The sequence below is a fragment of the Mesoplodon bidens genome (assembly GCF_964165515.1).
Source record: "Mesoplodon bidens genome assembly, chromosome: 17".
Lineage (NCBI taxonomy): Eukaryota > Metazoa > Chordata > Mammalia > Artiodactyla > Ziphiidae > Mesoplodon > Mesoplodon bidens.
In genome coordinates this window covers 63,672,098-63,698,450 of record NC_138174.1, presented here as the reverse complement: position 1 = coordinate 63,698,450, position 26,353 = coordinate 63,672,098, and the positions used below count along the sequence as shown (strand labels likewise).

Genomic DNA, 26,353 nt, shown 5'->3' with positions numbered 1-26,353 from the left:
TGAGACATGGAATTCAGCTGCTGCCTTTACCCATTGACACTCTGATGCTCATGATCTTGCTTGCCAGCAAAAATTACAGCAGGAAAATCTCTTCTGTCTCTTTTCTGTCGTTCAAATCATTCAAGAGTGTGTCTTGGACTTCCCTGGTGGCACAATGGTTAGCAATCTGCCTGCCAATGCAGGGGACACAGGTTCGAGCCCTGGTCGGGGAAGACCCCATATGCCGTGGAGCAACTAAGCCCGTGAGCCACAACTACTGAGCCCGCGTGCCACAACTACTGAAGCCCGTACGCCTAGAGCCCGTGCTCCGCAACGGGAAGCCCGCACACCACAACGAAGAGTAGCCCCCGCTCACCGCAACTAGAGAAAGCCCGTGCGCAGCAGCAAAGACCCAATGCAGCCAAAAATAAATAAATAAATTTTTTTTAAAAAGTGTGTCTAATTGGCAGAAACCAATTTGCTTGCAGAATATGAGCTGGAAAGGAGTCTGGTTAGCACGGTTGTTAGCTTCCTCGCTTCTGCAGAGCAGGAAGACACATTAAAGGAAGAGGGCTTGAAAGCGTAGTGAACTAAACTTCTGCATCCATCTCCTAAGGGAGGTGACTGCTCCTTACTAAAAGCTCTCTCTAGACTTGGAACGCTGGGTGCAAGAGCTGCCATTGAAATGGACTCCCAGATCTCAGGGCGGACGGGAGGAGCCCAAGATGCTTGGGCCCATGTAGAGTCTGTTAACTACCAGAGGTAAAGCCAGCTTGGTAATCCTACCATGGTCATATCAATCAGATTCTGACAAAAATAGTCTGACTCTCCCCCATAAATTAATTAGGGGCTTCAAGTGTGGCATTTCATCAAACCACAAGTTCTTATCTGGTTTGTAGGGCCCCTCCCGTCCTACTACAAACACCAGGACTGAGCCACCTTCCATGAGAGTTAGGTTTGGGTTTTGGTTTTTGTTTTTGAACCCATCTTCCAGAGCCTAGTCAGTTCAAGGCAACAAGTAAATGGTTCAATTGAATTGTAAATTGAAACTGTCATCAAGTCATTTTCTCTACTTAAGCCACCATGGAACAATCAAAGAAAGGGAAGTTCTGGTACTGGTTGCGGTGTAGTTTCAAAATATGGCCTCAAAATCTTTGATGCATCCTGACTTCAAAAGGCAGACCTGATTCCTCTCCCCTTGGGTGTCGGTCAAACTTAGGGACTCACTTCTAATGAGCAAATTTCCCTCTAGGCCCCATTTTCACTGCATCCCACAAATTTTAATAAGTTGTATTATTATTTAGTTCCAAATATTTTAAAATTTCTCTTGAGAGTTCTTCTCTGACCCACGTATTATATAGAAGTGTGTTGGTTAATCTCCAAATATTTGGGGATTTTCCAGCTATCTTTCTGCTACTGATTTCTAGTTTAATTTTGCTGTGGTCTGAGAACATATGTTGTATGATTTCTATTCTTTTACATTTGTCAAGGTGTGTTTGATGGCCCAGAATGTGGTCTATCTTTCTGAACGTTCCATGCAAGTTTGAGAAGAACGTGTATTCTCCTGTTGTTGGATGGAGGATTCTATAATTATCAATTAGATCAGGTTGATTGATAGTACTATTTGGGTCAATTTTGTCCTAACTGGTCTATTAATTGTTAAAGAGGGCTGTTGAAGTGTCCAAGTATAATTGTGGATTTGTCTATTTCTCTTTCCAGTTCTGTTTTGCCTCATTTATTTTCATACTCCTTTCTTGAGTACATACATGTTAAGGATTATGCCTTTTTGGAACATTGACCCCTTCAACATGATACAGTATTCCTCTCACTTCCTAACCATTTTCCTTGTTCTGAGGTCTGCTTTGTCTGAAACTAATACAGCTGCTCCAGATTTCCTTTGATTAGTGATGTATCTTTTTCTATCCCTTTTAAACCATCTAAGTCTTTATATTTGAAGTGAGTTTCTTATATGTAACATACTGTTGGGTCTAATTTTTTTTAATCCACTCTGACAACCTTTTAATTGGTTTATTTAGACCATTCACGTCTAAAATGATTATTGATATAATTGGACTAAAGGCTTCCATGTTTGTAACTGTTTTCTATTCATTCTTCTTTCTTCCTTCCTTTCTTTCTTTTCTTTTCTTTTCACCCTCTTTTCCTGCCTTTTCTGGTTTTAATGGAGCAGTTTATAACATTCCATTTATCTCCTCTCTTAACATATTTATCATACTCCTCTTTTTAATTTTTTAATGGTTGCCCTAGGGTTTGCAGTATACATTTACAACCGCCTGCCAGCAGCATCCTATTTTAAGTTACTCAAAGGAAGCTGAGGCTGCAAAGCCAGGTCTGAATTTAGAATTCTTGGACTCAGCCAAGCTCCCAGGCAGCAACTCTTCTCTTTTGTATCCTGGCACCATCCCGACCAGAGAGAGGCCTTGTGCGCCTTAGGGTTATATTTGCCAATCCGTATACCTGTGCTATTTAGTACTTCTAAATAGTCTGCTGACTGCGGCCACCCCATGTGGCTAACCATAAGCAATACAGCCCGTCTTTGAGAAGACGGACTTGGAGAAGCAGCCCATACAGGCTCTGAAAGTTGGTGTGGACGGTTTGTGCAGGAAGTTCCAAGGTTCTGTGAAGTATGGTCTAGAATGGGAGAGCACAGGCTATGGGAGGACCAGGTCTATTAGCTTCTTGGGCTTTTCTAAAGGGCCAGGCCAGGGGGGAAGCCCTCTTGCCTTAAAAGGTAGTATGGACCCTGACACTCATCTGACTCATCTTTACACAATTTGTGCTTGCTACTCAATGTTTCAAAAGTAAATAATATACTGTCTATATAATATGTAAACAATATACTGTGTAAACTGTACGAAAAAGGGAATGATTTAACCCAAAAGTTAGGACAACTGTTAAGTAGGAGGATGGAAAGGGATATGATTGCAGAGGTACAAAGCAGAGTTTCCAAAATGCTAGGAATGGTTTAAACTGGGGGGTGGGTATACAAATGTTCATTTGATTATTCTTTAAACTGTACATATATATCTTACACGCTTTTCTGTATACTATATATGATATTATAATTATAACTAAAAGACATTGGCCAGGTGATCAAAACGAAGGGCCGAAACAACATGTATTGTCTGATTTAATACCTTTTAATTACTTTGATTCAAAGTCCACTTTGAATATCTAATCTTTGTTTTACTCCTATAAGACCTAGTAATGTTTAATAATAAATAGATACCATGCTAGCCGCCATCCCCAGCTGCCTGCCTCAAGGTAATTTTCATTTTGTCACACTTGCTGTTTTCAAACAGGAGAAATGAAAACAAAAATTTGAAATAAATTCAGATATAACACTTTAATTTACTAACTATACAAAATGATCAATAGTAACCAATACTTCTATTTTCCTTTTTTAGGATCATTTCTGTCTTCAAAAACCACATATTTTTTGAGCACTTACTATGTGCTCCGTGTGCTAGAACATGTCAGGTTCTCATAGTCTGATGCAGGAGACAGATACCTAAATAATTTAAAATTTTTTAATTATTTAATTACCAGAGCAACACCCTGCTCAGCTGTGATAACTGGTATAAGAGGTTTGAAAGGATCAAGAATGTATGATTGGGCTTCCCTGGTGGCCCAGTGGTTAAGAATCTGCCTGCTAATGCAAGGGACACAGGTTCGAGCCCTGGTCCGGGAACATCCCACATGCCGCGGAGCAACTAAGCTTGTGCTCCACAACTACAGAGCCTGAGCTGTAGAGCCCGCAAGCCACAACTACTGAGCCCACGTGCCACAGCTACTGAAGCCCGAGAGCCTAGAGCCCGTGCTCCGCAACGAGAAGCCTCGACAATGAGAAGCCCGTGCACTGCAACAGAGTAGCCCCCGCTCACCGCAACTAGAGAAAGCCCGTGTGCCGCAACGAAGACCCAACACAGCCAAAAATAAATAAATTAATTAATTAAATTAAAAAAAAAAGAATGTATGATTGCCGCTATGCCATGCCAAGGTCAACTGGTTCATCTTATTTCTTCCAATTCTGCATATGTGCCGTAATATACTGAAAGTTGGGGATGGGCATGCTGGTAACACAAATGGTGTATTGTCAAATAATGTTAATTAAGCAATTATCCTCTAAGGCACGCACACACACACCGCAAAGGGCTACAGAGTATATAGATTTTGCAAAGCAGTGGCCATATCTCCTTCACATTGCCTGAAATTTCTATCTAGAAATCTTTACCCATACTACTTTAGAGCATTTTTATGGGATCCTGGATCTTTCAAATTTAAGCATTAAATTGAAATTGGACAAATTTTTAAAAACTTGTTAAGGTTGTCCTAGGTCTTATGATTTTAAGTAAAAACTAACACAAGAAAGGAATTCAACATAAACACTTGTTGAGCTATTACTATTTTTGATGCCTTGTGCTAAATAAAGTAGCCGATAAAGTTAATTCAGTCAAAGAGAAACACAAGGAAAGGCATTTTACAGTAACACGTTGTCATCCAACAACAATTCTGAAGTTACTCCTTTCTAACTGAAGAACTATTTTTCTACAACAGACAGTAAGATTTTGCAAAAGATGCACTCAAATTTCTCAATCTGGGTCAACCTCATGGTTGTTAAAATATGTGCATACTCTCTGGATTACGCATTATATGGAATTTTGCCCCATTGTTAGACCGAGTGTTCCAATTTTAGGTTAAAAAACAGTCACCTTACTCTTGACCCCGGACGTCCCCTCTCCCCCACCGACAAACTTTCTGCCAACAGAGATCCACGCCTTTCGTCCTAAAATGGGCATAGCCAAAAGAGACGCGGAATCTAGATGGGTTTAAATCCTTGTGTGCTTCGGTACATGGTCTTTAATCCTGTTTTCCCCGTCACTCAGGTGCAAGGCTGCATGAGATAGTCCTACAAGGTCTCTTGCATCTGCAGACTTCTGCGATTAAAATGCATCTCTTCTTAGAAGGAATTCACAAAAAGCCCCTGCCTCTATGGGAAATTAGCTAGCTGGGCGTTAGGCTAACCGCAGGGTAAGAGTGAATCTGGTTTCTCTTTGAAAAGTAGCATCCCACGGCAGCAACAGAGCGCGCCCAGGCACCACGTGTCTGCACCAACAGCGGGATTGGCGGAGCGCATTTTCGCGCGGCGGTCTAGACGCGCACAGTCCCGCCCAGCTGCCGGAGGAGCCGGGAGGTAGAGAGAAAAGGCCGGAGGGAGATCGCAGAGGGGAGGGGGCGGGAGGGGGCGGGAGGGGGGTGGGGGATCCCGAGGCTCCCGTGGCCGGGAATCTGGGAGGGCCTGGAGAGGCGCCAGGCGGCTAGCCTCGCCACAACTTGCCCAGAACAGATAGGCCTCATCCTACGTCCTGGAAGAAGGAGCTGGCCCGCCGCTTCCCGCCCGGCTGCTCCTCGGCCTCCACGGGCCCGCCCGTGCCAGCAGCGCCCCTGGAGTCTGCGTCCCCAGCCTCGCCCCTGTCCGCCTGCAGCGCCCGGCGCCCGCCCGCCCAGGAGCGCGCAGCTGGGGTGAGTCGAGGTCAGGGATGCGCCAGGCGCCCAGGGGAGGCCGGGGCCTCTGGGTGTCCGCGAAGCCGGGCCCTCCTTCCTCTTTTCCCGCTGCGAGCCGAGGCGCTGCAGACCCCGCTGGCCTGGCTGCCGCAGCCCCCCACTCCCCGTTTGCTTGCCTTCTAAGGGGCGGCGCCGGGGCCCCACTGGAGCCCGCGTTCCCCGGCCTTTGTCTTTGTGGGTTCGGCGGGTCGTCCCCATGGTGCGCCCGGGGCAGGAGGCGCTGCGCCCGGCTGGCGGCCCTGCAGAGGGAACGGGAAAGTGTGCCCCCTTCTTTCCTGTTCCGGCCATCTTGCGACTCAGATTCAGCCGAGGGGCGAGGGTGGCCAGCGGCGCGGTGCTCGGGGCCGGAGTGGTGGCGGGGAACGGAGATGGGCGCCTCGAGCCCCGCGCGCCTCCTCTCCCGAATGCAGTGGGAGCGCGCGGATAGACCCCCAAGTTTCAAGGGCTTGGACCCAGAGCCCGGGAGCACAGGAAATATGAGGGACAGGGGCCGGGAGCTGACGTTTCCTAAGCGCCTAATTCATTCGGATCATTCTTTTTTTTTTTTAAATTAATTTATTTTTGTCTGGGTCTTTGTTGCTGCCCCTGGGCTTTCTCTAGTTGCGGCCCGCGGGGGCTAGTCTTCCTTGTGGTGCGCGGGCTTCTCATTGCGATGGCTTCTCTTGTTGCAGAGCACGGGCTCTAGGCACTCGGGCTTCAGTAGTTGCAGCATGCGGGCCCAGTAGTTGTGGCTCACGGGCTCTAGAGCGCAGGCTAAGTAGTTGTGGAGCACGGGCTTAGTTGCTCCGCGGAATGTGGGATCTTCCCGGACCAGGGCTTGAATCTATGTCCCCTGCATTGGCAGGCGGATTCTTAACCACTGAGCCACGGGGGAAGCCCCTCATTCGGATCATTCTTTATCCACGTGTCCTTTTGGCAAATTCTTAACGCGCCTCTCCGTGCCTGATCTATGCCAGGTGCTGGGGATATAACGGTGAGCAAGAGAGACCACGGCCCTTGTTCCCGCTGATCCTGCAGCCCAGTGGATGGAGGCCAGGGTACATAGACCTGCCAGGTCGTTATCCTGACGTCTATTTAACAGACTGGGAAACTGAAGCCTAGGGCTGCTGTAACTTGTAGGTCAGGCAGCAAGTAAATGGAAGAATCAGACTTTGAAGCTAGATCTTTAAGACTGTCATGCTGGCTGTGGTTAATCGATAATAGCTCTTTTTCTTTCAAAATCCCGTTCAAAATTATTTGGATGCACGGCTTCTATGAAGTCTTATCAAGTGTATGCTTAGTTTCTGGATGCTTTCCTGTGGGCTTATTTCTAGTTCTCAGTGTCTAGAAAGGGCTAGAAATGTTTGACATTACAAGTTTGCTTCCAGTTACTCTGAACTGTATTTTCGTTCCGTCTGTTCTTTGGCTGTTAGGAGAGACAAAAATTTTCCTGATGGTTGGTCCAAGCAGGGACACCCCGGTGGACTGAGGAATGGCTGGCTTTTCCTCAGTTCATCCATCTCTATGGTAACCACAGGCAGCTCCCAGAAGACCTCGAGAATGAGAGGCCTGAGGTCTACGAATTGCTGCTAGAAATAGTTCAGCCTCTCCAGAAAACAGAATGCAGCTACCACACAAGTTTGTAAGGTAAATACCAGGGCCCTGTAAAGTTCCCCCTCCATATAATTGTCTTTATCTTCACATTTTGAAAAAAGTATCCTTTTGGAAAGACAAGTAAGGTATTACATATTTGGGGAAGTTATTTGGTTTGAAATTCTATCCGAATGTTATATCTAGGTGGCCAACCCAGAGAGGAAGAAAGACTCCATTTAAAAAAGTATCTTGAATGTAAGAAATTTAGGAAGACGTCCATCAAATATAATTAACTACACTACAAATTTAATTTTTAAAACAACTTTATTGAAGTATAATGTACAAAATGCACCGTTAATTTTCAGTGTACCATTCAGTGAGTTTTGAAACATGTATATGCCCAGGTAATCAACAAGACAATCAAAACAGAGAACATTTTTTTATTATACCCCAAAGTGTCTTCGTGCCCTTTCGCAGCTAGGCCCCCTCCATCCCATTTAATTTTACATAGATTTGTTGCTTCACGTTTTCTGAGCTGTGCGTGAAAGAGGAGGATGAATGATTCTTTCTAATCTCAAAAACCTAAGGCGAGGATCAGAGGCTGGCAGCTAGGATGTGGCTCCCCACGCCTTAGAGACTTGCAAGGTGGTGCCCCGCGAGCCGGAGCTCAGGAAGTGTGCCCTCTCGAGGTGGACCGGTGTGTCCTCGGCTGGCCCACGACGAGTTCTTCTTTGGTCCCGCAGGGCCCTGGGCGCACGCTGACCGCGAGCTGGCCGGCTCGCGCTTTGCTCCAGGTGCACGCGCCGGGCGTTGCCATTAACAACGGCCTAGACGCCCAGGCCTTAGCCCGCCGCCACCGCCCGGAACCCGGCCTTCTCCCAGCTCCGAGGGGTGAGGCGGCGGCGTCCCGGGAGGCGGCCCGGCCCGGGTAGACGGGACTGCCCCCACCTCCGATGCCGGCAGAGGCGGCGGATTTGCTTCCAAGCATGGTAAGAGGCGGCAAGCCGGGGATGCCCGCCTGCCGTTGCCGGGCTGGGGAGGCGGGGACTCCACAGAACTCCCAGCCCCCTCCGCCTCCCCCATTCTCTGTCCTTCCCGCAGCCCTTTCAGAATCACGTCTACTGCTCGCTCGCCCACGGCCTGGAGAGACCCGCCTCCGCAGCCGTCTCGTTGGGCGGGGCCGCCATGGCCTGCGGCCCCGCCACCGCGGCTTCGGGCCCCCTGCCGTTCTTCCAGTTCCGCCCGCGGCTGGAGAGCCTGGACTGGCGGCGGCTGAGCGCCATCGACGTGGACAAGGTGGTAGGAGCCGTGGACGTGCTCACGCTGCAGGAGAACATCATGAACATCACCTTCTGCAAGCTGGAGGACGAGAAGTGCCCGCAGTGCCAGTCGGGGGTGGACCCTGTGCTGCTGAAGCTCATCCGCCTGGCGCAGCTCACCATCGAGTACCTGCTGCATTCGCAGCAGTTCCTCACCTCGCAGCTGCACAGCCTGGAGGAGGGGCTGCGCCTGAGCCGGGCCGAGTGCGAGCAGAGCAAGAAGCTCCACACCAAGCAGGCCGGCGAGATCAAGTTACTCAAGGAAGAGTGTAAACGGAGGAAAAAGTTGATCTCCACCCAGCAGCTGATGATTGAGGCCAAAGCCAGCTATTACCAGGTGGGAAGCTGCCTTGTGATTACCCAATAAAACCCTCAATTCCTACTGGCTGGGATATTGAGAGTCCTTTCCTATAGCACTGACTTTTTTTTTTTTCCCAATATGTACTCTAAATTAGAAGAAACAGCATATATTTAAGCGAAAGAGTAATTTTAACCAACAGATAACATGGTTCATTACCTTGTGTAGACTAACATAGGGTTAATAATTAAGTAACGTTGACTGAAGGGCTTTATTGAATTATCTAAAAGCTGGTTGTTTAACAAACTGTTTCTCGGGGCTTCCCTGGTGGCGCAGTGGTTGAGAGTCCGCCTGCCGATGCAGGGGACACGGGTTCGTGCCCCAGTCCGGGAAGATCCCACATGCCGCGGAGCGGCTGGACCCGTGAGCCATGGCCGTTGAGCCTGCGCGTCCGGAGCCTGTGCTCCGCGATGGGAGAGGCCACAACAGTGAGAGGCCCACATACCGCAAAAAAAAAAAAAGAAACTGTTTCTTCCTCCTAATCGGAGTGATGAAAAATAAACCAGGTACAATTTGCTGTTGAGCTCCGGCCCCAAATGATATGGAATGCTTAAATTTGTGGATTTTTTCCCTCATTTTTAAATTTTGAAATATTTTTAAATTTACAGAAAGATTACAAGATCAGTGCAAAAACTTCCTTACACCAATTATTAACATTTGCCACATTGGCTTTATTTTCTCTGTCTCTATATCATACTATTACTTTTGAACCATTTGGCAGTGAGTTGCAGACTCTTAAGTATTTCAATGTGTATATTTCCTAAGCAGGAGAATACTTGCTGATATAACAATACTACTTAAAATTTTTTTAAATTTTGCCTTTTTGTTCTTAATCTCCCAACTGTTAGGGGTTAGACATTGAACCCAAGATAAATATTGTAATTTTTGTGTGTAACAGAAATCAGCATATTTATCTTTTTTATTGGTGAGGTGGAAGAAGCAAAGAATGTTTGATGAAGATATCAAAGTAAGCAATAGACTGACAAGATTGATTTCACACCCCTACATTCCAGTCATTTTGGCTAAATAGGACTTAAAAGGCCTCAGTGGATTTAGGTAATGGTGGAGCCAAAGCAGGAGTGAGGGTGGAGAACTGGGAGTAGGGCTCAGAAAACAGTGAGGTTAATAGGGCTTAAGACTGACCTAACAGGAGCCTTGAGAGAAGTGTACTTAAACTAGGTGAACAGTTGGGAAAGAATGCTGTTAGAAAGTCTTAATGTTTGGGTATACAACCTTTAGGTATAGTCATCCAATGATACCTGATGTCTCTAATTGCCTATTTGTTTCATAAATGCTATTTAAAAACTAAATATTTATAAATAGTACTGAGATGGCTCTTTAAATGTATTTATCGTAAAATGGATAGAATAGGTTCTGTTTAAAACATTAAAAAAAGTTTACCTGGCTTTGGTATTATTCAGTGAAACATTAAAACCTGTAACATAAAAATTTTATGTTTATAAACTTCGTTTTCGTTCTTTTGGTTATCATAAAAATAGCTGTTCGTAAGTAAAGATTTTCAAATGTGAATGATAATATGAGGATAAAAAAGTAATGGCTCACTTTTATCAAATGAGTGACACCTGCCAACTCTTGGCCACTCAAACTTCGAATGGCGGTGGTAGCTGTATGGTGTGCCCAGGTGTGGCCAAGAAGAGATAGAAATGACCACACCACCTTTTCCTACTTAGTGTAGTACACGTATACTCCGCCCTCTAGTAAGAGACTTACCATTGTCTCTTTATGGAGTTCTTGAGCAGTGAGAGCCTTTAGGGTGACAACTCCAGAGTTAGATTACCTGGGTTTGGATTCCACCTATTCCTCTGTGCAAGTCTTTTAACTTCTAAACCTCAGTTTCCTCATCTGGAAAATGAGAACATTAGTAGTAGGGTTGCTCTGAGAATCCCGTGAGATAATGCATGTATAGCACCAGGAAAGCTCAGTAAATAGCATCCAACAAGTGGATGTTGATTTCTGCAGTGGCTTCCCTGTAGTGAGCTGTGGCTACCTGTGACCTATCTCTTTATGAATCCTCAGACCAGAAGGCCAGAGGTCACAGTGCTGAGATGCTGTGAGAGTCAGTGTTTCAGGGAGGGGTAGTCAAAGACTGCTGCTCAGAATAGTTGGCATGTAAGCTAGCAGGGATTCCACGGTGTTATGATCTTTGTTACAGATTCGTAAGCTAGGGATATTTGGCCTATAGTAAAATTTATGGGAAGTCAATTGATTTTTTTTAAATAGTTATTTGACTTTAGTCTGCAGTGTGAATTTTTATTTAAATAGAAACCTCCAACAGCCGGGGAAGTTTGATGGCCATGTGTAAAGGCAAGTGTGTACCAGTGATCTGGCTATCAAATTATTTTTAAAACTTTAAAAACTAAAAATTTCCAGTGGATTATAATAGGACTTAGACTCTAAGAAGACCTTTCATTTTCACAGCTGGAAGACTCAGATTCCTCCCCACACTTCAGAAACACAGATAGATTTTGGAATCTGTCAGTGAATTTCTGTCCCTTGTTCCAATTATTGAGCCCCTTGGAGTTGGATATGAGTGTTGAGGAGTAGAAAAAGCATGCATCTTGCTGTCAGAGAGACATGGGTCAAACTGTGCAACCAATAAGGCTGCAACTTAACTTTCCTGAGCTTTGATTTCTTCATGGATAAAGTGGTTGCCATGGAAATTTTAAAAGACAGTGATGTAACGGGGCCTAGCTCTTAGTGGGCATGGTGAAAATCTTTATCTCCTATTCTCTGTCATTGTCTTTGAGAGGTCTTAAAAAACATCTGGAGGAATCAAAAGCCTCCATCCTACTCATTTAGATAAAGGAATCCTGAATTCTTGTGTTAATTCCATTACACTAAGTATTTTTAAATTTTTAATGATTTTGGATAGAAGTGGTATTAAGACATTTCCATGTTTTATATAGCATACAACCTACATGTAGTCAACATTCTGAAACCAATTACCCTGAACATAATTTAACATATTATATCCCTGGGGTTGTCAGGGAAAGAGTATCTGATTCCTTTCTATGAATAGTTTATAGTACCTAATTTTTCTTAATGCATTATGTCACTTTCTGTCCTAAAGATGCTTTAAGGGAACTCCTTTGAAATAGAAGTTTATATCATTCATCTGTATATCAAACATATTTATCATATATTTAAAACTATTTTTTAAGAAAAGGCAAAGGGTTATAGGATAAAGTTTTTACAGCATTTTTTAAAGTTTTATAATTATCTTATTAATGGAGAAATTTGATTCTACGTGATGTAGAATTCCTTCCCACCTTCTTACCCTGAAAGGGAACTTCATTATTTCTAAGGCAGAATCTTTGTGCAATAAGTAGGATTCCTGAACCTCCTGCTGTTTTTCATTGTAAAGAATGATCTTTTATTAAGTTTCTAATTACTGTAAGATCTATTATAAAGTACGTTTTAATCCCAGTGATGGTAGATCAGATAGTTTTGGCTTTGGGGCCTGATAGACCAGTTGTTTCAGGTATCACTAATCCATTCATTTTTTAAAAACTGACTAGTATTCCATGGTGTACATGAATCAGAGTCTGTTAACCTTTTACTTTTGTAGGATATCTTGCCTGGAACCCGTATCTGGCTATTATGAATAATGCTGCTGTAAACATTCACTTGCAGGTTTTTGTGTGAACTTAAGTTTTTTCTTTTAGAGCAATTTTAGTTTCATTGAGGGGAAGGTACAAAAAGTTTCCATATATCTCCTGCCCCTACACATGCATAGCTTCCCCCATTATCAACAGACCTAAGTATTTCATTTTGAGGGGTGCTAATGTAAATGTTATTACATTTTAAATTTCAGATTCCACTTGTTCATTACTGGTATATAGGAAAGCAGTTGACTTTTGTATATTAACCTCATATCCTGAAACTTTGCTATACCTGGTTATTAGTTCCAGGTTTTTTTTGGCAATTCTTTTGGATTTTTTACATAGACGATCATGTCACCTGCAAACAAAGACAGTTCTGTGTCTTCCTTCCCAGTCTGTATATCTTTTAATTTTTTTCTTGCCTTATTACATTAGCAAGGACTTAAAGTGTAGTGTTGAAAAGCACACTCAGGGGCAGTGGTTTGCCCTTGTAGCCTCCCCTCTCTTACAGATCCAAGAAGAGTTGTGGATTTTTCAGTCTGTTCAGCTTTTTCCTTGTTGTTAGGATGGAGTGGCGATTTTCAAGCTCCTTACATGCAGATCCAGAAACCAGAAGTCTATTAACTTTGTTTTGGTATTTTTGTCATAGAAGTGTTTCATGTTGATGTAGTCAAAATGTCAGTCTTTTCTTTTTGGAGCATGAACCCCTTCTTACCCTGAGCTCATGAGTCTTCTGTATTATTGCAATAGTTAAAATACATATTTTCTATTTTGAGAAATTAAAAGTTACACTTCCATGTGTCCTCTTCTTTTCCTTTCTCCAGTGCTGTGTGTAGCCCAAGAGCCACACTTACACCCGAGCCAGTGTGGGCAGTCCCTAAACTGTTGTGAGGAAACCAGAACAGTCCTCATGAGCAGAGAAGTCGTAAAAGATGCTGTAAAGATCCTCTGATATGTAATGCTGAGAAATATGCCATAATGTTAATTTTCTGGGAAATTAGAACCTAAAGTTTTCTGATGCAATTATACTCATTAAGAGTAAGGCAAAAGCTGAATAGGAGAACATGTAAATAGCACAATAGAGATGAAACAGCAAAATCCAGACTGAGAGTAACTCTGCAGGACAAATGTTCAGTTTCTTCAGCAAAAGAATGATAAGGAAAAGGAGTTTGGAGGCTCAGCCTATAGACAGAAACAGAATTAAGAGACAAAACAACCAGTTGCAGGATATGACGTTATTTGGATCCTGATTCACAACAAACTGCAAAAATGTTTTCTAAGACAATGTGTGAAATATTGGGGAAAAAATAAACAAATGGTTGGATATTTGTTAATAATTAAGAAATTAATTTTCACATTTTAAAATGTGGGATAATAATATTATGATTGTGTTAAAAGAAAGTCCTTTTGGAGATAGATTCTGAAATATTGACAAATGAAATATGCAGTATCCAAGATTTACTTCAGAGTAATCCAGGGGGGAGGATATAGATGAAACAAGTTGAATTTTTTGCTTAAAAATTGTGTTAAAGTAGAGAATAGAGATATTGGTAGGATTGATTTTTTTTCCCCAGTAAATTCATTTTAGGAGGCCAAATATTTCTAAGCATGTGCTCAATGATTTTTTAATGCTGGTCTCTGGGGATAAAGCTATGAATGAGAGAGAAAAGAGTTCATGCTCTCAGGAAGCTGACATTCTAGAACCTAGAGGGATTAGGCAGGAGACGATAAGCAAGTGAAGTATAGAAACCTGAAAATATTAACTGGTGAGATGTACAATGATGAAAACAAGACAGTGTGATGGGACAGTGCCTGTCAGGAGGCTCATCCAGGCAGATTTGCTGAGGACGCGCAGCTCAGCCCCAGCGTGGAAGATGCTCCGTAAAAGACATCTTGAATGTCAAGAAGGAGCCAGTCATGGGAAGGTCCAGGGAAGATTCGGGCAGGGGGCCAGCCAATGCAAAGGCTCTGAAGCTGGCTTGCTTGAGGGACAGGAAGAGGCTGGCATGACGAGTGTCATGAACAAGTTGATGCTGGCGGGCTGTGAACCACCAGTCTTAACGGGCAGCATCAGGGGTTCCAGAAACCACCAAGATGGGCTACTTTAACTGTCAAGAGATGGCTTTCACTGTCCTGTGTTCAGTTTGGGAAGAACACCCTGGTCTTGTATGTCTTTTTAGTTATGCTTTCAGTATCACTTGCCAGGGTGGTAACTTTTGGGGGAAATCGCCCAAGAGATAGTGCTTCAGGTACCCAAATTTTAATTCAAATTAGGTGGAAGGGCACTTGTTACAGACACTTGGATTTGTTGCTCTCTCCTTTTCAGTGCTGTTTTTGTGACAAGACCTTTATGAACCAAGCTTTTCTACAAAGTCATATTCAGCGCCGCCACCCTGAAAATTCTCATCTTGGTAAGTCGTGAGCGCTACTTCAAAGATCTATTTTCTTTCTGGTACCTTTATTTTTTTTTTCAGTGAGACATGGTCCAAAGCATCTCTCAATCCTTTTAAAAGAAAGTGTCATAGTCCTTGTTCACTCATTTAGTTAATATTGATCCCCTACTATGTGCCATGCACTGCCTTAGGGGTCGGGGATACAGCCGTAAGCAAGACAGACCCTGTCTGGCTCTCCTACACCCTAGTGGGAGGGATGGAGGATTCACATTTAAACAAATGAATGAGTGATTCTTTTCAAATGGTGGCAAGTGCAGTGAAGAACATAAGGTAGGAGAACGGGATGGAGAGTGACTCCTAGTGACTCCTCATTAAGGAGGCGTTAGTTGATCAGAAACCAGAATGATGCTGGGGTCCCAGCCTGCGGGAAGTCTGGGAAATGTATATCCCAGGCAAGGGGAACTCGTACTGTGAGGGTGTATGAGGAAGAAGCAGGACACGGCGTGTTTGGGGAACAGATAGAAGGTTGGTGGAGCAGGGTGAACAAGGCAGTGGTGGGTTAGGAACGGACTAGTTCACGTAGGGCCTTGAACGCCCTGGGTGGGCATATGGGTGATATAATAAGCGTAATGGGAAGCCACTGGAGGATTTTAAGTTGCGGGGACATGATCTGATTTGTACCTTAAAATGACCCCTCTAGCTGCAGTTGGGGAACGGACTGTAGGGGCAGAGGTGGAAGCAGCTGGGAAGGTGAGGAGGCTGCATGATAGCCCAGGTGAGAGAAGGTGGCAGCTGGACCAGGACGGTGCCAGGGAAGGTGGGAGAAGTGGAGATGGAGAAGATTTATTCTGGACGCAGAGGCCACAGAGATGTGACTCAACATGAGAGCAAGAGATGAAGCAAAGATGATCCTGGGCTTTTGTCCTATACATTGGGGTGAATGGCTATCATGTTTCCTAAGGGACACACCAGGAGTGATACAATTTAGCAATGTATTGGAGAAATAGGGAAGATGAAGTATTTTAATTAACCTACCACTCTTCAGTGTGAAACTGACCTTCTATCTCATACTCGTTTCAGAGAGTATTTCGGACTCTGAAATGAGTATTATTTCTTCAGGTCATCTTTGAGATTCTGACTTTCTACCTTGGTTTCCATACCTTTCATGTCTACACTCACAGACACATGTATATCCATTCAGTCATGTGTACATCTGCATGTAAGTACATGTACATAAGTATTCTTCCCTTCACTTCTTGCTCCCTTTAACGACTTTTCAGTAGTTCCTTTTTGCCCCATGGATGGGTTATGGCCCAAGTTTGCATTTTGAGTGCCAGCCTCTGCTTATCTTAGCACAGATGAGGTTCTCAGGAGAGTACGGTGGGAGCCAGAAGGATGGTGACCATAGAGATTTCAATACTGTGGTACCTGCCATGGAAGCTATTGCTTTCCTTCTCTGACTAAGACAGGCATCTTGACGAAGAGCCCAGGATTATTCCTTGTACCATTTTTGCTCCCTGAATGGCCTCTCGCCCTATCTATGTAGGATAATCCAACCTCAATCTCGTGGCTGAAAGAATCTGCTAAAAATAATTCAGCGCTCAATAATATGAAGGACTGAAAATAAATATTGAATAGTAGAGAGTAAAAGTTGGCTCATGTGGCATAAAAAAGTAATATCCCAAGTAAAAGCAGTTTCCTTTGTCTTTGTCTTATCAATAGGATGTACCGCAAAAGTTTTCAGATAGGTTTTCTAAGAGATGGTATTTTAACGAGGTATTTCTGTTGCAGCAGAGTATAAGACAAGGGCACAGACTGACAAGCTCCAGAATGAGGTCGACATATTGCAGGAGCAGCTGCAGCTCACCAGGTCTCAGCTAGAGGCTGCACAGCGTGCCCGTGCAGTCAGATTCTCTAAGGTATGCTAAACTCAGAAACAGTTATATGTTGGGAAGGATTGGGGTTTATTCCTTTTAAATGTTTGGTAGAATTCACTAATGAAACCGTCTGGTCCTGAGCTTTTCTTTTTTGGGAGTTTTTTGATTACTGATTCAATCTCCTTACTACATTATTCATCTGTTCAGATTTTCTCTTTCTTCATAATTCCATCTTTGTAGGTTGTATGTCTCTAGGAATTTACTTCTTCTAGATTGTCCAATTTGTTGGCATGCAATTGTTCATAGTAGGCTATCATGATCCTTTGTAATTCTGTAGTATCAGTTGTAATGTCTCCTCTTTCATTTATAATTTTATTTATTTGGGTCCTCTTTCTTTTCTTTGTTAGTCTAGCTAAAGGTTTGTCAATTTTGTTTATCTTTTCAAAAAATCAACTCTTAGTTTTTTTAATCTTTTCTATTGTCTTCTTATCCTGTATTCCATTTATTTCTTCTCTAACCTTTATCATTTCCTTCCTTCTGCTAACTTGGGATTTGGTTTGTTCTTTTTTTCTGGTTCTTTGAGGTATAATGTTAGGTTGCTTATTTGAGATCTTTCTTTTTTCTTCATGTAGGCGTTTATAGCTATAAACTTTCCTTTTAGAGCTGCTTTTAATGCATCCCATAAGTTTCGGTATGTTGTGTTTCCATTTTATTTGTCTCGAGATTTTTTTTTTTTTTTTTGCGGTATGCAGGCCTCTCTCTGTTGTGGCCTCTCCCTTTGCGGAGCACAGGCTCCGGACGCGCAGGCTCAGCGGCCATGGCTCACGGGCCCAGCCGCTCCGCAGCATGTGGGATCCTCCCGAACCGGGGCACGAACCCGTGTCCCCTGCATCAGCAGGCGGACTCTCAACCACTGTGCCACCAGGGAAGCCCCAATGTCTCAAGATGTTTTTGATTCCCCTTTTGATTTTTCCTTTGATCCATTAGTCGTTCAGGAGTGTGTTGTTTACTTTCCAGTTATTTGTGAATTTCAATTTTTCCTTCTGTTACTGTTTTCTAGTTTCATAACATTGTGGTCAGAAAAAATACTTGATATAAAGTCCGTCTTCCTGAATTTGTTAATACTTGTTTTATGGCCTAATATATGATCTATCCTGGAGAATATTCTGTATGTACTTGAGATGGATGTGTATTCTGCTGTTACTGGATAGGATGTTCTGCATATCTCTTTTAGGTCCATTTCGTCTATAGTGTTGTTCAACTCCTGTGTTTCCGTATTGATTTTCTGTCTGGATGACCCATTGTTGAGAGTGGGGTATTAAAATCCCCCTACTATTATTGTATTGTTGTTTATTTCTCCTTCTCATTCTGTTGGTATTTGCTTTATATATTTTAGGTGCTCCAATGCTTCATGCATATATATTTACAATTGTTATAGTTTCTTGATGAATTGACCTCTTTATCATTATGTAATGACCTTTTTTAGCCACTTGAGAACTTCTTTTTTTTTTTTTTTGTGGTATGCGGGCTTCTCACTGTTGTGGCCATTCCTGTTGCGGAGCACAGGCTCCAGATGCGCAGGCTCAGCGGCCATGGCTCACAGGCCTAGCCGCTCCACGGCATGTGGGATCTTCCCGGACCGGGGCACAAACCCGTGTCCCCTGCATCGGCAGGTGGACTCTCAACCACTGCGCCACCAGGGAAGCCCCTTCCTTTTTTAATGTAAGTGCTTACAGTTATAAATTTCCCTCTGAGCACTGATTTGTCTGCTTCCCTTTTTTGGTATGTTGTGCTTTAATATTCATTCATCCTAAAGTATTTTTGAATTTCCCTAGTGAGGTTTTCTTTGACCCATTGGCTGTTTAAGAGAATATTGTTTAATTTTCATACATTTGTGAATTTTCCAGTTTTCCTTTTGTTAGTGATTTCTGGCCTCATTCTGTTGTGGTTGGAGGAGATACTTTGCATGATATCAACCTTTTAAAATTGAACATCATTTTAAGGCCTAACATATAGTCTATCCTGGTGAATCTTCCATGTGCATTTAACAAGAATGTATATTCTGCTGTTGTTGGGTGCAGTGTTCTGTATGTTTGCTAGGTGGAGTTTATTTGTAGTGTAGTTCAGGTCCCCAGTTAGGTGAAAAAAAAAAAACACAGCAGAAGGTCATCCAGAAATCAAAGGCTGATTAGACCAGACCTTGAATTTAGCTTATATAAAAATGTATTTGTGTTTATTAAGGGTGAGATGGGGCCACTCTACCCAAATTGGTATGGTATCAAGAAAGGTTCTTCTCAATAGACTTTTAAAGTATGTTTACATTTTACACACGATTGCATGTCTACTCTACAAGTTCACAGATCATAGAACTTTTGAGACTTTGGGCCTCTGTGTTTGTACTTTAAGGAATGTAAGGACAAAAGGATGCTGTGCTACCTTTGGTTTAGAAAAATCATTGTGCACAGACCTGCCATTATATGCAGTGTTTTTGCAACCAAAACAAACTAACAGAAGAAGCCTAACTGAAATTTCCAAGTCTAGCTGACCCATTTAAGGTGAAGCTATGTCCATTTATTTAAATTTCTGCATACTTGCTGCCTACCAGAGCTTTTAAAGCCATGTATTAAATCAATTTCAGGAATATGAAATGCAGAAAACAAAAGAGGGAGAATTTCTGAAGTTATTTGATAGATGGAAAGAAGAAGAAAAGGAGACACTAGCTGATGAAATGGGAAAAGTCAAGGAAATGTGTATGAAGGAGTTTAAAGAACTAACTTCTAAGATTTCATCATTAGAATATGTAAGTATTGGGAGTTCCCTGGTGGTCCAGTGGTTAGGACTCTGAGCTTCCAGTGCTGGGGGCACAGGTTTGATCACTGGTTGGGGAACTAAGATCCCACAAGCCACGTGGCTCCACCCGAAAATACCCACAAAAAACATTGAGAATATGTAAGTATTAAACCTCGGAGTCTTCATAGCATTGTTAGAGTTGTGGCCTTGAGAGGTGGCATTAGAGTGGCAATGTGGCCCGTGGATCCAGAAGTTCCTTTGTTGTGCCGTGGCCCAGACACCGCTCCTCCGAGAGTCTTGGGAGCTCGGGGCATACGGAAGAGAGAGCAAGTCAGAAAAGCCGTTTCCTTGAGAGTGGGAGCTTTGACCCCAAACCCCAGTGCAGAACACTTGGTACATTTTAGATGGATCAGAGAAGAAGGTCCCTCTTTCTTAGCTGGTTAGGTTTAGATAGCCCAAAACAATAACTCCCTCCCTGAGTTTTAGAGCTTTCCAAAGTTCCAAAGGAACTTTCCAGAAAGACTGACAGAGATTGCCAATGTGGGAGAAGGAAGCTGACCCAGAAAGACAGAGGGAGAGCCTTTGCCAGGCCCCTTCCTCACCCCAGGCCTAGGTGGTGAGGAGGACAGGGGTTTGAGGGAGCTGGATGTCGCTAAATGCAACCTCCACTTCCCTGTGGGAGCAGCGGAGGTCACAGTGAAGCAAAGGAGGCAAGGGAAGAGTCTGGAGCTCCCTCTAGGGGCCAACATGTTTATAAACTAAAAGAGAGGGAGAGTTTTGGAATACTGCTAAGATCCTTCTCTAAAACGGCCTGAACCCTCTCTCAGGGATTGGCAAACTATGACCTGTGACCCAGACCTGACAAACCACCTGATTTTGTATGGCTCTCAAGCTTAGAAAGCTTTTTACACTTTTGAGTGGTTGAAAAAAGTCAAAAGAAGAAATATTCCACGACACATGAAAATTATATGAAGTTTACCTTTCAGTGTCCACAAGTGCAGGTTTCTGGAACACAGCCATACTCTTTCCTCCACACTTTGTCTGTGGAGCTTTTGTGCTGGAGCCATGGAGTTGAGTGGTTATGACCAAGATCTCACGTGTGTCCCAAAGTCAAATACTATCTGGCTCTTTACGGAAAACGTTTGCCAGCCGCTGACATATCTGTACAAAGCAACTGTGGCACGAGGTTAACAACTGGTGAAGGGGAAACGGGTGTTCATTATACTGTTCTTTCACCTTTTTCATAAGTTGTCATTCGCACATAAAAAGTGGAGGGGAAATTAACTTGGGATGGCTCATTGTGTCTTTTCTATAGGGCTTTCTTCAGTCAACTCCCTGTTGGTTCAACTATCCCCTATCGTTTCGCTTGGTTCTAAGCATCAGAACCTGTGGGCAGTAGTAGTTCTTTTACCACCCCTACTCCAGGGGCTTCTCCTGAACTCAAACCCTTGGCATCTTCTCAAAGTGGGATGTCGTATTACCTACAGTAGTGGATTCTGATAGTAACCAATTTAAGACTGGCTTTTTATGTCTTCTCCATCAAGGCCACACTCATTTTTTTTTTCCTTGTGATAAAGCTGCCAGTATGGCTCTTTTGCCTGAGATTCCCTCCATGATTATCCCTGCCCCCAGGATCATTGTAGAATTGGACTTTTCCCCACCTAGGACTTTTTACCATTCATATATATATATATATATATTATTTTTTAATAAATACATTTATTTATTTATTTATCTCTAGTTGCGGCAGGCGGGGGCTACTCTTCACTGTGGTGCTCGGACTTCTCATTGCGGTGGCTTCTCTTGTTGCGGAGCACAGGCTTTAGGCGCGCGGTCTTCAGTAGTTGTGGCTCGCAGGCTCTACAGCACGGGCTCAGTAGTTGTGGCGCATGGGCTTAGTTGCTCTGCAGCATGTGGGATCTTCCCGGACCAGGGCTCGAACCCCCGTCCCCTGCATTGGCAGGCAAATTCTTAACCACTGCGCCACTAGGGAAGCCCCATATATTTTTTTAAAACGACTTTTTAAAGATGTTTACATATCATACAATTCACCCACTTAAACTGTATAGTTCAGTGGTTTTTATTATGTTCACAGAGTTATGCAACCATCATCACAGTCATTTTAGAACATTTCATCGCCCAAAGAAGAAGTCTTGTACCCATTGGCACTCCCTCCCTCCCCTGGCAACCACAGCTCTACTTTCTGTCTCTATGCATCTGCCTGTTCTGGACATTTCATATAAATTGAATTATATAAAATGTGATCTTTTGTGAGGGGCTTCTTTTCACTTAGTATAATGTTTTCAAGATTCATCCATGGTGTAGTTATGTATCAATATTTTTTTATTGCTGAATGATATTTCATTGTATGGATACACCATATTTTATTTATGCATTATTCGATGGACATTTGGGTTGTTCGCCCATTTTGGCTATAGAGGGTTTTAAAAATTATTATTAATAATAGACTTTGGGGCTTCCCTGGTGGCGCAGTCGTTGAGAGTCCGCCTGCAGATGCAGGGGACACGGGTTCGTGCCCCGGTCCGGGAGGATCCCACATGCCGCGGAGCGGCTGGGCCCGTGAGCCATGGCCGCTGGGCCTGTGCGTCCGGAGCCTGCGCTCCGCAGGGGGAGAGGCCACAGCGGTGAGAGGCCCGCGTAACGCAAAAAAAAATAAATAAATAATAGACTTTATTTTTTAGAATAGTTTTAGGTTTACTGAGCAAATAGTACAGAAAGTTCCATATAAATACCCCTCTCCTGCCCTGTACACAGTTTTCCACATTACTAACGTCTTAAATTAGTATCATACATTTGTTACAATTAATGAGCCAATACTGGTACATTAGTATTAACTAAAGACCATACTTCATTCAGATTTCTTTTGCTTTTTTTTTTTTAATTTTATTTATTTATTTATGGCTGTGTTGGGTCTTCGTTTCTGTGCGAGGGCTTTCTCTAGTTGCGGCAAGTGGGGGCCACTCCTCATTGCGGTGCACGGGCCTCACTATCGCGGCCTCTCTTGTTGCGGAGCACAGGCTCCAGACGCGCAGGCTCAGTAATTGTGGCTCACGGGGCTAGCTGCTCCGCGGCATGTGGGATCTTCCCAGACCAGGGCTCAAACCCATGTCCCCTGCATTGGCAGGCAGATTCTCAACCACTGCACCACCAGGGAAGCCCAAGATTTCTTTTGCTTTTACCTAACATCCTTTTTCTGCTCCTGGGTCCTATCCAGGATACCTAAGTACATTTAGTTGTCTTGTTTCTCTAGGCTCAGACTTGTTTTTGATGACCTTGACAGTTTTAAGGTGTACTTTTCAGGTATATTGTAGGATGCCCCTCTGTTGGAATTTACCTGATATTCTTCTCATGGTTAGACAGGGTTTATGGGTTTTGGGGAAGAAGTCCTCAGAGATAAAGTACAATTTTCATCACGTCATTTCAAGGGTACATACCATCTACATGGTTTATGACTGTTGATGTTGACCTTGATCACCTGGCTGAGGTAGTATTTGTCAGGTTTCTCCCCACCCCACTGCCCCCCATCCCATACTGTGCTCTTTGGAACGAAGTTACCTTGTGCAGCCCAGACTTAAGCAGTAGGGGACAATGCTCGCCCATCCTTTTGTTTTTGAAGTTAACATATTACCTTCTGAGGGTATTTACTGCCAGTAACTTTGGGAATAACCTACAAGCAAAGGGTAAAATTAAAACCTTATGTCCCTAGTGGTCCCTGGATGACGCTGGCCTCCTCACTAAATCATCCTGAGAATCAGCTGCACCCAGTTCCTCTGTTTCTGGCACTGTTGCCTGCCTGTTAAAGTTTTAAAGATCGATTATCTAAGATTAGAAAGTTTAGGTTTTCCTTTCCCTTTCTCACCCAGTGCACGTTCTTTTGTTGGAGGTAGTGAAACGGGAAAACCACTGGGAATGAGAAGCAGGAGAAGCACGATGAATGTCCAGGAGGATAGTCAGGTGCTCCCCAATTTTGTTCTCTGTGTCAGTCGTATAAAAGTATGAACATCTGTACCAGTGATTTTGAATTTTATTTTATAGCAATTGTCAGAAATCCAGAAGTCCTATATGGAGATCGAGTCTAACATAGGCACATTAAAAGATGCACATGAGTTTAAAGAAGAACGTCCTCAGTGTCCCCAGGATTTCCAAAATGTGATGCAACTTCTTGGTAGTCAGGTAGGTAAAAGTGGGTGATTACTGCAGTAGAGGCCTGATCTTTCTTGGTGAGGTAATTTACAGTAAGCACCATCTACAAAAAAGTGCCTCTTTCAGTGACGATGAAGGTGACTAATTCTTTTTTCCTTATCTCCTAACACGTGTAATTCATAATAGGTGTTCATTAGATACTTACTGATTGACTGATAGATGTGGATACAGAACAATTGGCAAAGTTGTTTAATATTTCCTTGAATAATATCTATTTGAATTGGTTCATATTACCTTAGTAGTTATTTTTCATATTTCAGATGTAGACCCACTTTCAAAAGGCAGAGAAAGGCATATTGAAGCCCTGACTTATTTTAGAGCGTAAATATATGGCTGCATTGGCAAACTGATGGTCTTTTACATTTATCAAATAAATTACAATCATTTGGAAGTGAACCTCAGTAATCAGTACAGCCTTCATCCTGGCTATTTTGGTCACACTGATATAGGGGAACTTTTTTTTTTTTTTTTTTTAGTCAGGAAACATAGAGATTAAAGCTTATGAATTCAGGATTTTTTCAAAAAGCAATATTATGTCATTTTAAAAGGTAAATGTGTTTTTGAACATGGACTATTGCCACTGCTTCTTGTCTTGGCCTCTCTCCCCTCAATCTACCTTTCGTGTTATAGCCAGGGTGATCATGTCACCATCCTGTCTAGAATCCTTCAGTGGCTCCCCATCTTTCACAGAACAAAGTCTAGGACCCTTCACCAGCATTCAGAGTCCCTGGGCATCTGGTCCTGCCATCTCCCACCATCCTTGCCTTTACCTTGACGCTCCAGTAGCCCCAAAGAGCTCCTGGTTCCGGGGACGAGGCAATCTGAGTTCTGCTTTTGCTTTTGCAGCTTTCTTTGTCATGCACCTCCCAGTTTTCAGGCCCTGACACTTATTCAGCTGGGATGGCATCTCTTCTGGAGAGTTCTCCTGGAGTTCTGGGTTATTGCACTGCCACAGTCCTCCAAGCTGGACCTGATCACGTGCACAAAATGTGGGAACCCTCCATTGTATGTCCACTGTTCTTCCGGGCAGGGCAAGCAGGGCCCGTCTCTTAGTTCTCTCCCAGCCTGCCCAGCGGCTGCCCCACAAGGTGCCTGGTATGCGGTAGGGGACCAGGAATTGGGTCCTGAACTGAACTGTTGGCATTTGCTCCCAGCAGGCTGCTGACTCACTAGTTGAAGGACCCAGTTATGAAATCCTCAGGTCCCACCTAAATGTCTTTTGTCTCCTTCCTGTGAGCTCTATCAGTTCAGAACCTATGGACCCAGAAACCTTGATGTTTCCTTTCAGCTTCTGAGGTTAACAAGCTAGCACCTGTTTTTTTAAATTAAGTTTTATTGGAACACAGCCATACTATTATGTACCGTCTATGACTGTTCATTTACATATTACTTATGGCTGTTCTCCTACTTATAGTAGTAGTGACTGAGTCATCTGGCCCCCAGAGTCTAATATATTTTCTATTAGCCCCTTAACAGAAAATGTTTGCTGAACCTTGCCTCAGAGGATAAGGTTAAAACCAAGTGCAAGTGTGTATAAACATTTTTGACTGTATTTATTTATTTTTTTAAATGCCTGCTAAAATGTCACCAAATAGATAGTTGGGTTTCGTAGGTACTCACTAAAAAGGAAGCTTCCATTTTGAGTAGATGTCATTGTTACAGTTACACTAAATTACTCTTGTTTTACTAATTTTGTAGGAAAGCAAGTGGACAGCTCGAGTTCAGGCTCTTCATCAAGATCACAAGAAAGAGAAGAGGCAGGTAAGATTAAGAAATCAACGCCCTATAAAAAGTGGGTCTTTCTAAAAAGAATATTTGCTTTTCTCTATAATAAAGGTAATATTTATCCACTTAAGACATTTGTGGAGAAATATATAACAAAAATTTAAATTACTCATAATTCCAATACCATAGATAACCAGTGTTACTGCTTTGTTATAATTTCTTTCAGTCTTTTTTCTATGCAGTAAATGTTGCATTTCTATAAGTATAGAAACCCATGCACATAATATGTCTCACAGATTTTGAATTTTGCTTTATATCTATAACTTTATACATTTTTCATTTAATATATCATAAACAGTTTCCTATGTTTTAAAATATTATTCAAAATCATGATTTTTTTAATGGCTCCATGATGATCTTATGGCTGTATCATCAGTTATTTAATCATTTCTCCATTGTTGAATACATGTTTCTAATTTTTAAACATTACAGAGTGGCAGTCTAAATAAGTTTTGAATACAGGCATACCTTATTTTATTGCACTTTGCAGATAATTGCGTTTTTTACAAATTGAAGGTTTGTGGCAACCCTGCATTGTCAGATGATGCATTTTTTAGCAGTAAAGTTTATTTTTTTAAATTTTTATTTATTTTATTTTTGGCTGTGTTGGATCTTTGTTGCTGCACGTGGGCTTTTCTCTGGTTGCGGTGAGCGGGGGCTACTCTTTGTTGCGGTGTGCAGGCTTCTTATTGCGGTGGTTTCTCTTGTTGAGCACCGGCTCTAGGCACGTGGGCTTCAGTAGTTGTGGCTCGCGGGCTCTAGAGTGTAGGCTCCGTAGTTGTGGTGCATGGGCTTAGTTGCTCCGCGACACATGGGATCTTCCCGGACCAGGGCTTAAACCCGTGCCCCC

General features: G+C 43.1%; 1 protein-coding gene across 7 annotated transcripts in view; it reads left to right on the top strand.

The window, feature by feature from the left end:
- The first annotated feature begins 5,262 nt into the window (after window positions 1-5,262).
- The window catches only part of DZIP1 (DAZ interacting zinc finger protein 1), a 53,194-nt gene continuing 32,103 nt past the window's right edge, over window positions 5,263-26,353 (top strand). For 2 of the 7 annotated variants that reach the window (XM_081214496.1, XM_081214491.1), the window contains exons 1-9: window positions 5,263-5,520; window positions 7,079-7,188; window positions 7,878-8,123; window positions 8,236-8,790; window positions 14,761-14,845; window positions 16,622-16,746; window positions 19,343-19,504; window positions 23,551-23,688; window positions 25,417-25,479. In XM_081214496.1, coding sequence (XP_081070622.1) covers window positions 8,088-8,123; window positions 8,236-8,790; window positions 14,761-14,845; window positions 16,622-16,746; window positions 19,343-19,504; window positions 23,551-23,688; window positions 25,417-25,479 — 1,164 coding nt within the window. In that variant the 5' untranslated portion in view covers window positions 5,263-5,520; window positions 7,079-7,188; window positions 7,878-8,087. Of the gene's footprint in view, window positions 5,521-7,078; window positions 7,189-7,877; window positions 8,124-8,235; window positions 8,791-14,760; window positions 14,846-16,618; window positions 16,747-19,342; window positions 19,505-23,550; window positions 23,689-25,416; window positions 25,480-26,353 lie in introns of all 7 variants that reach the window. The other 5 variants (XM_081214490.1, XM_081214492.1, XM_081214494.1 and 2 more) reach the window with 4 other exon arrangements.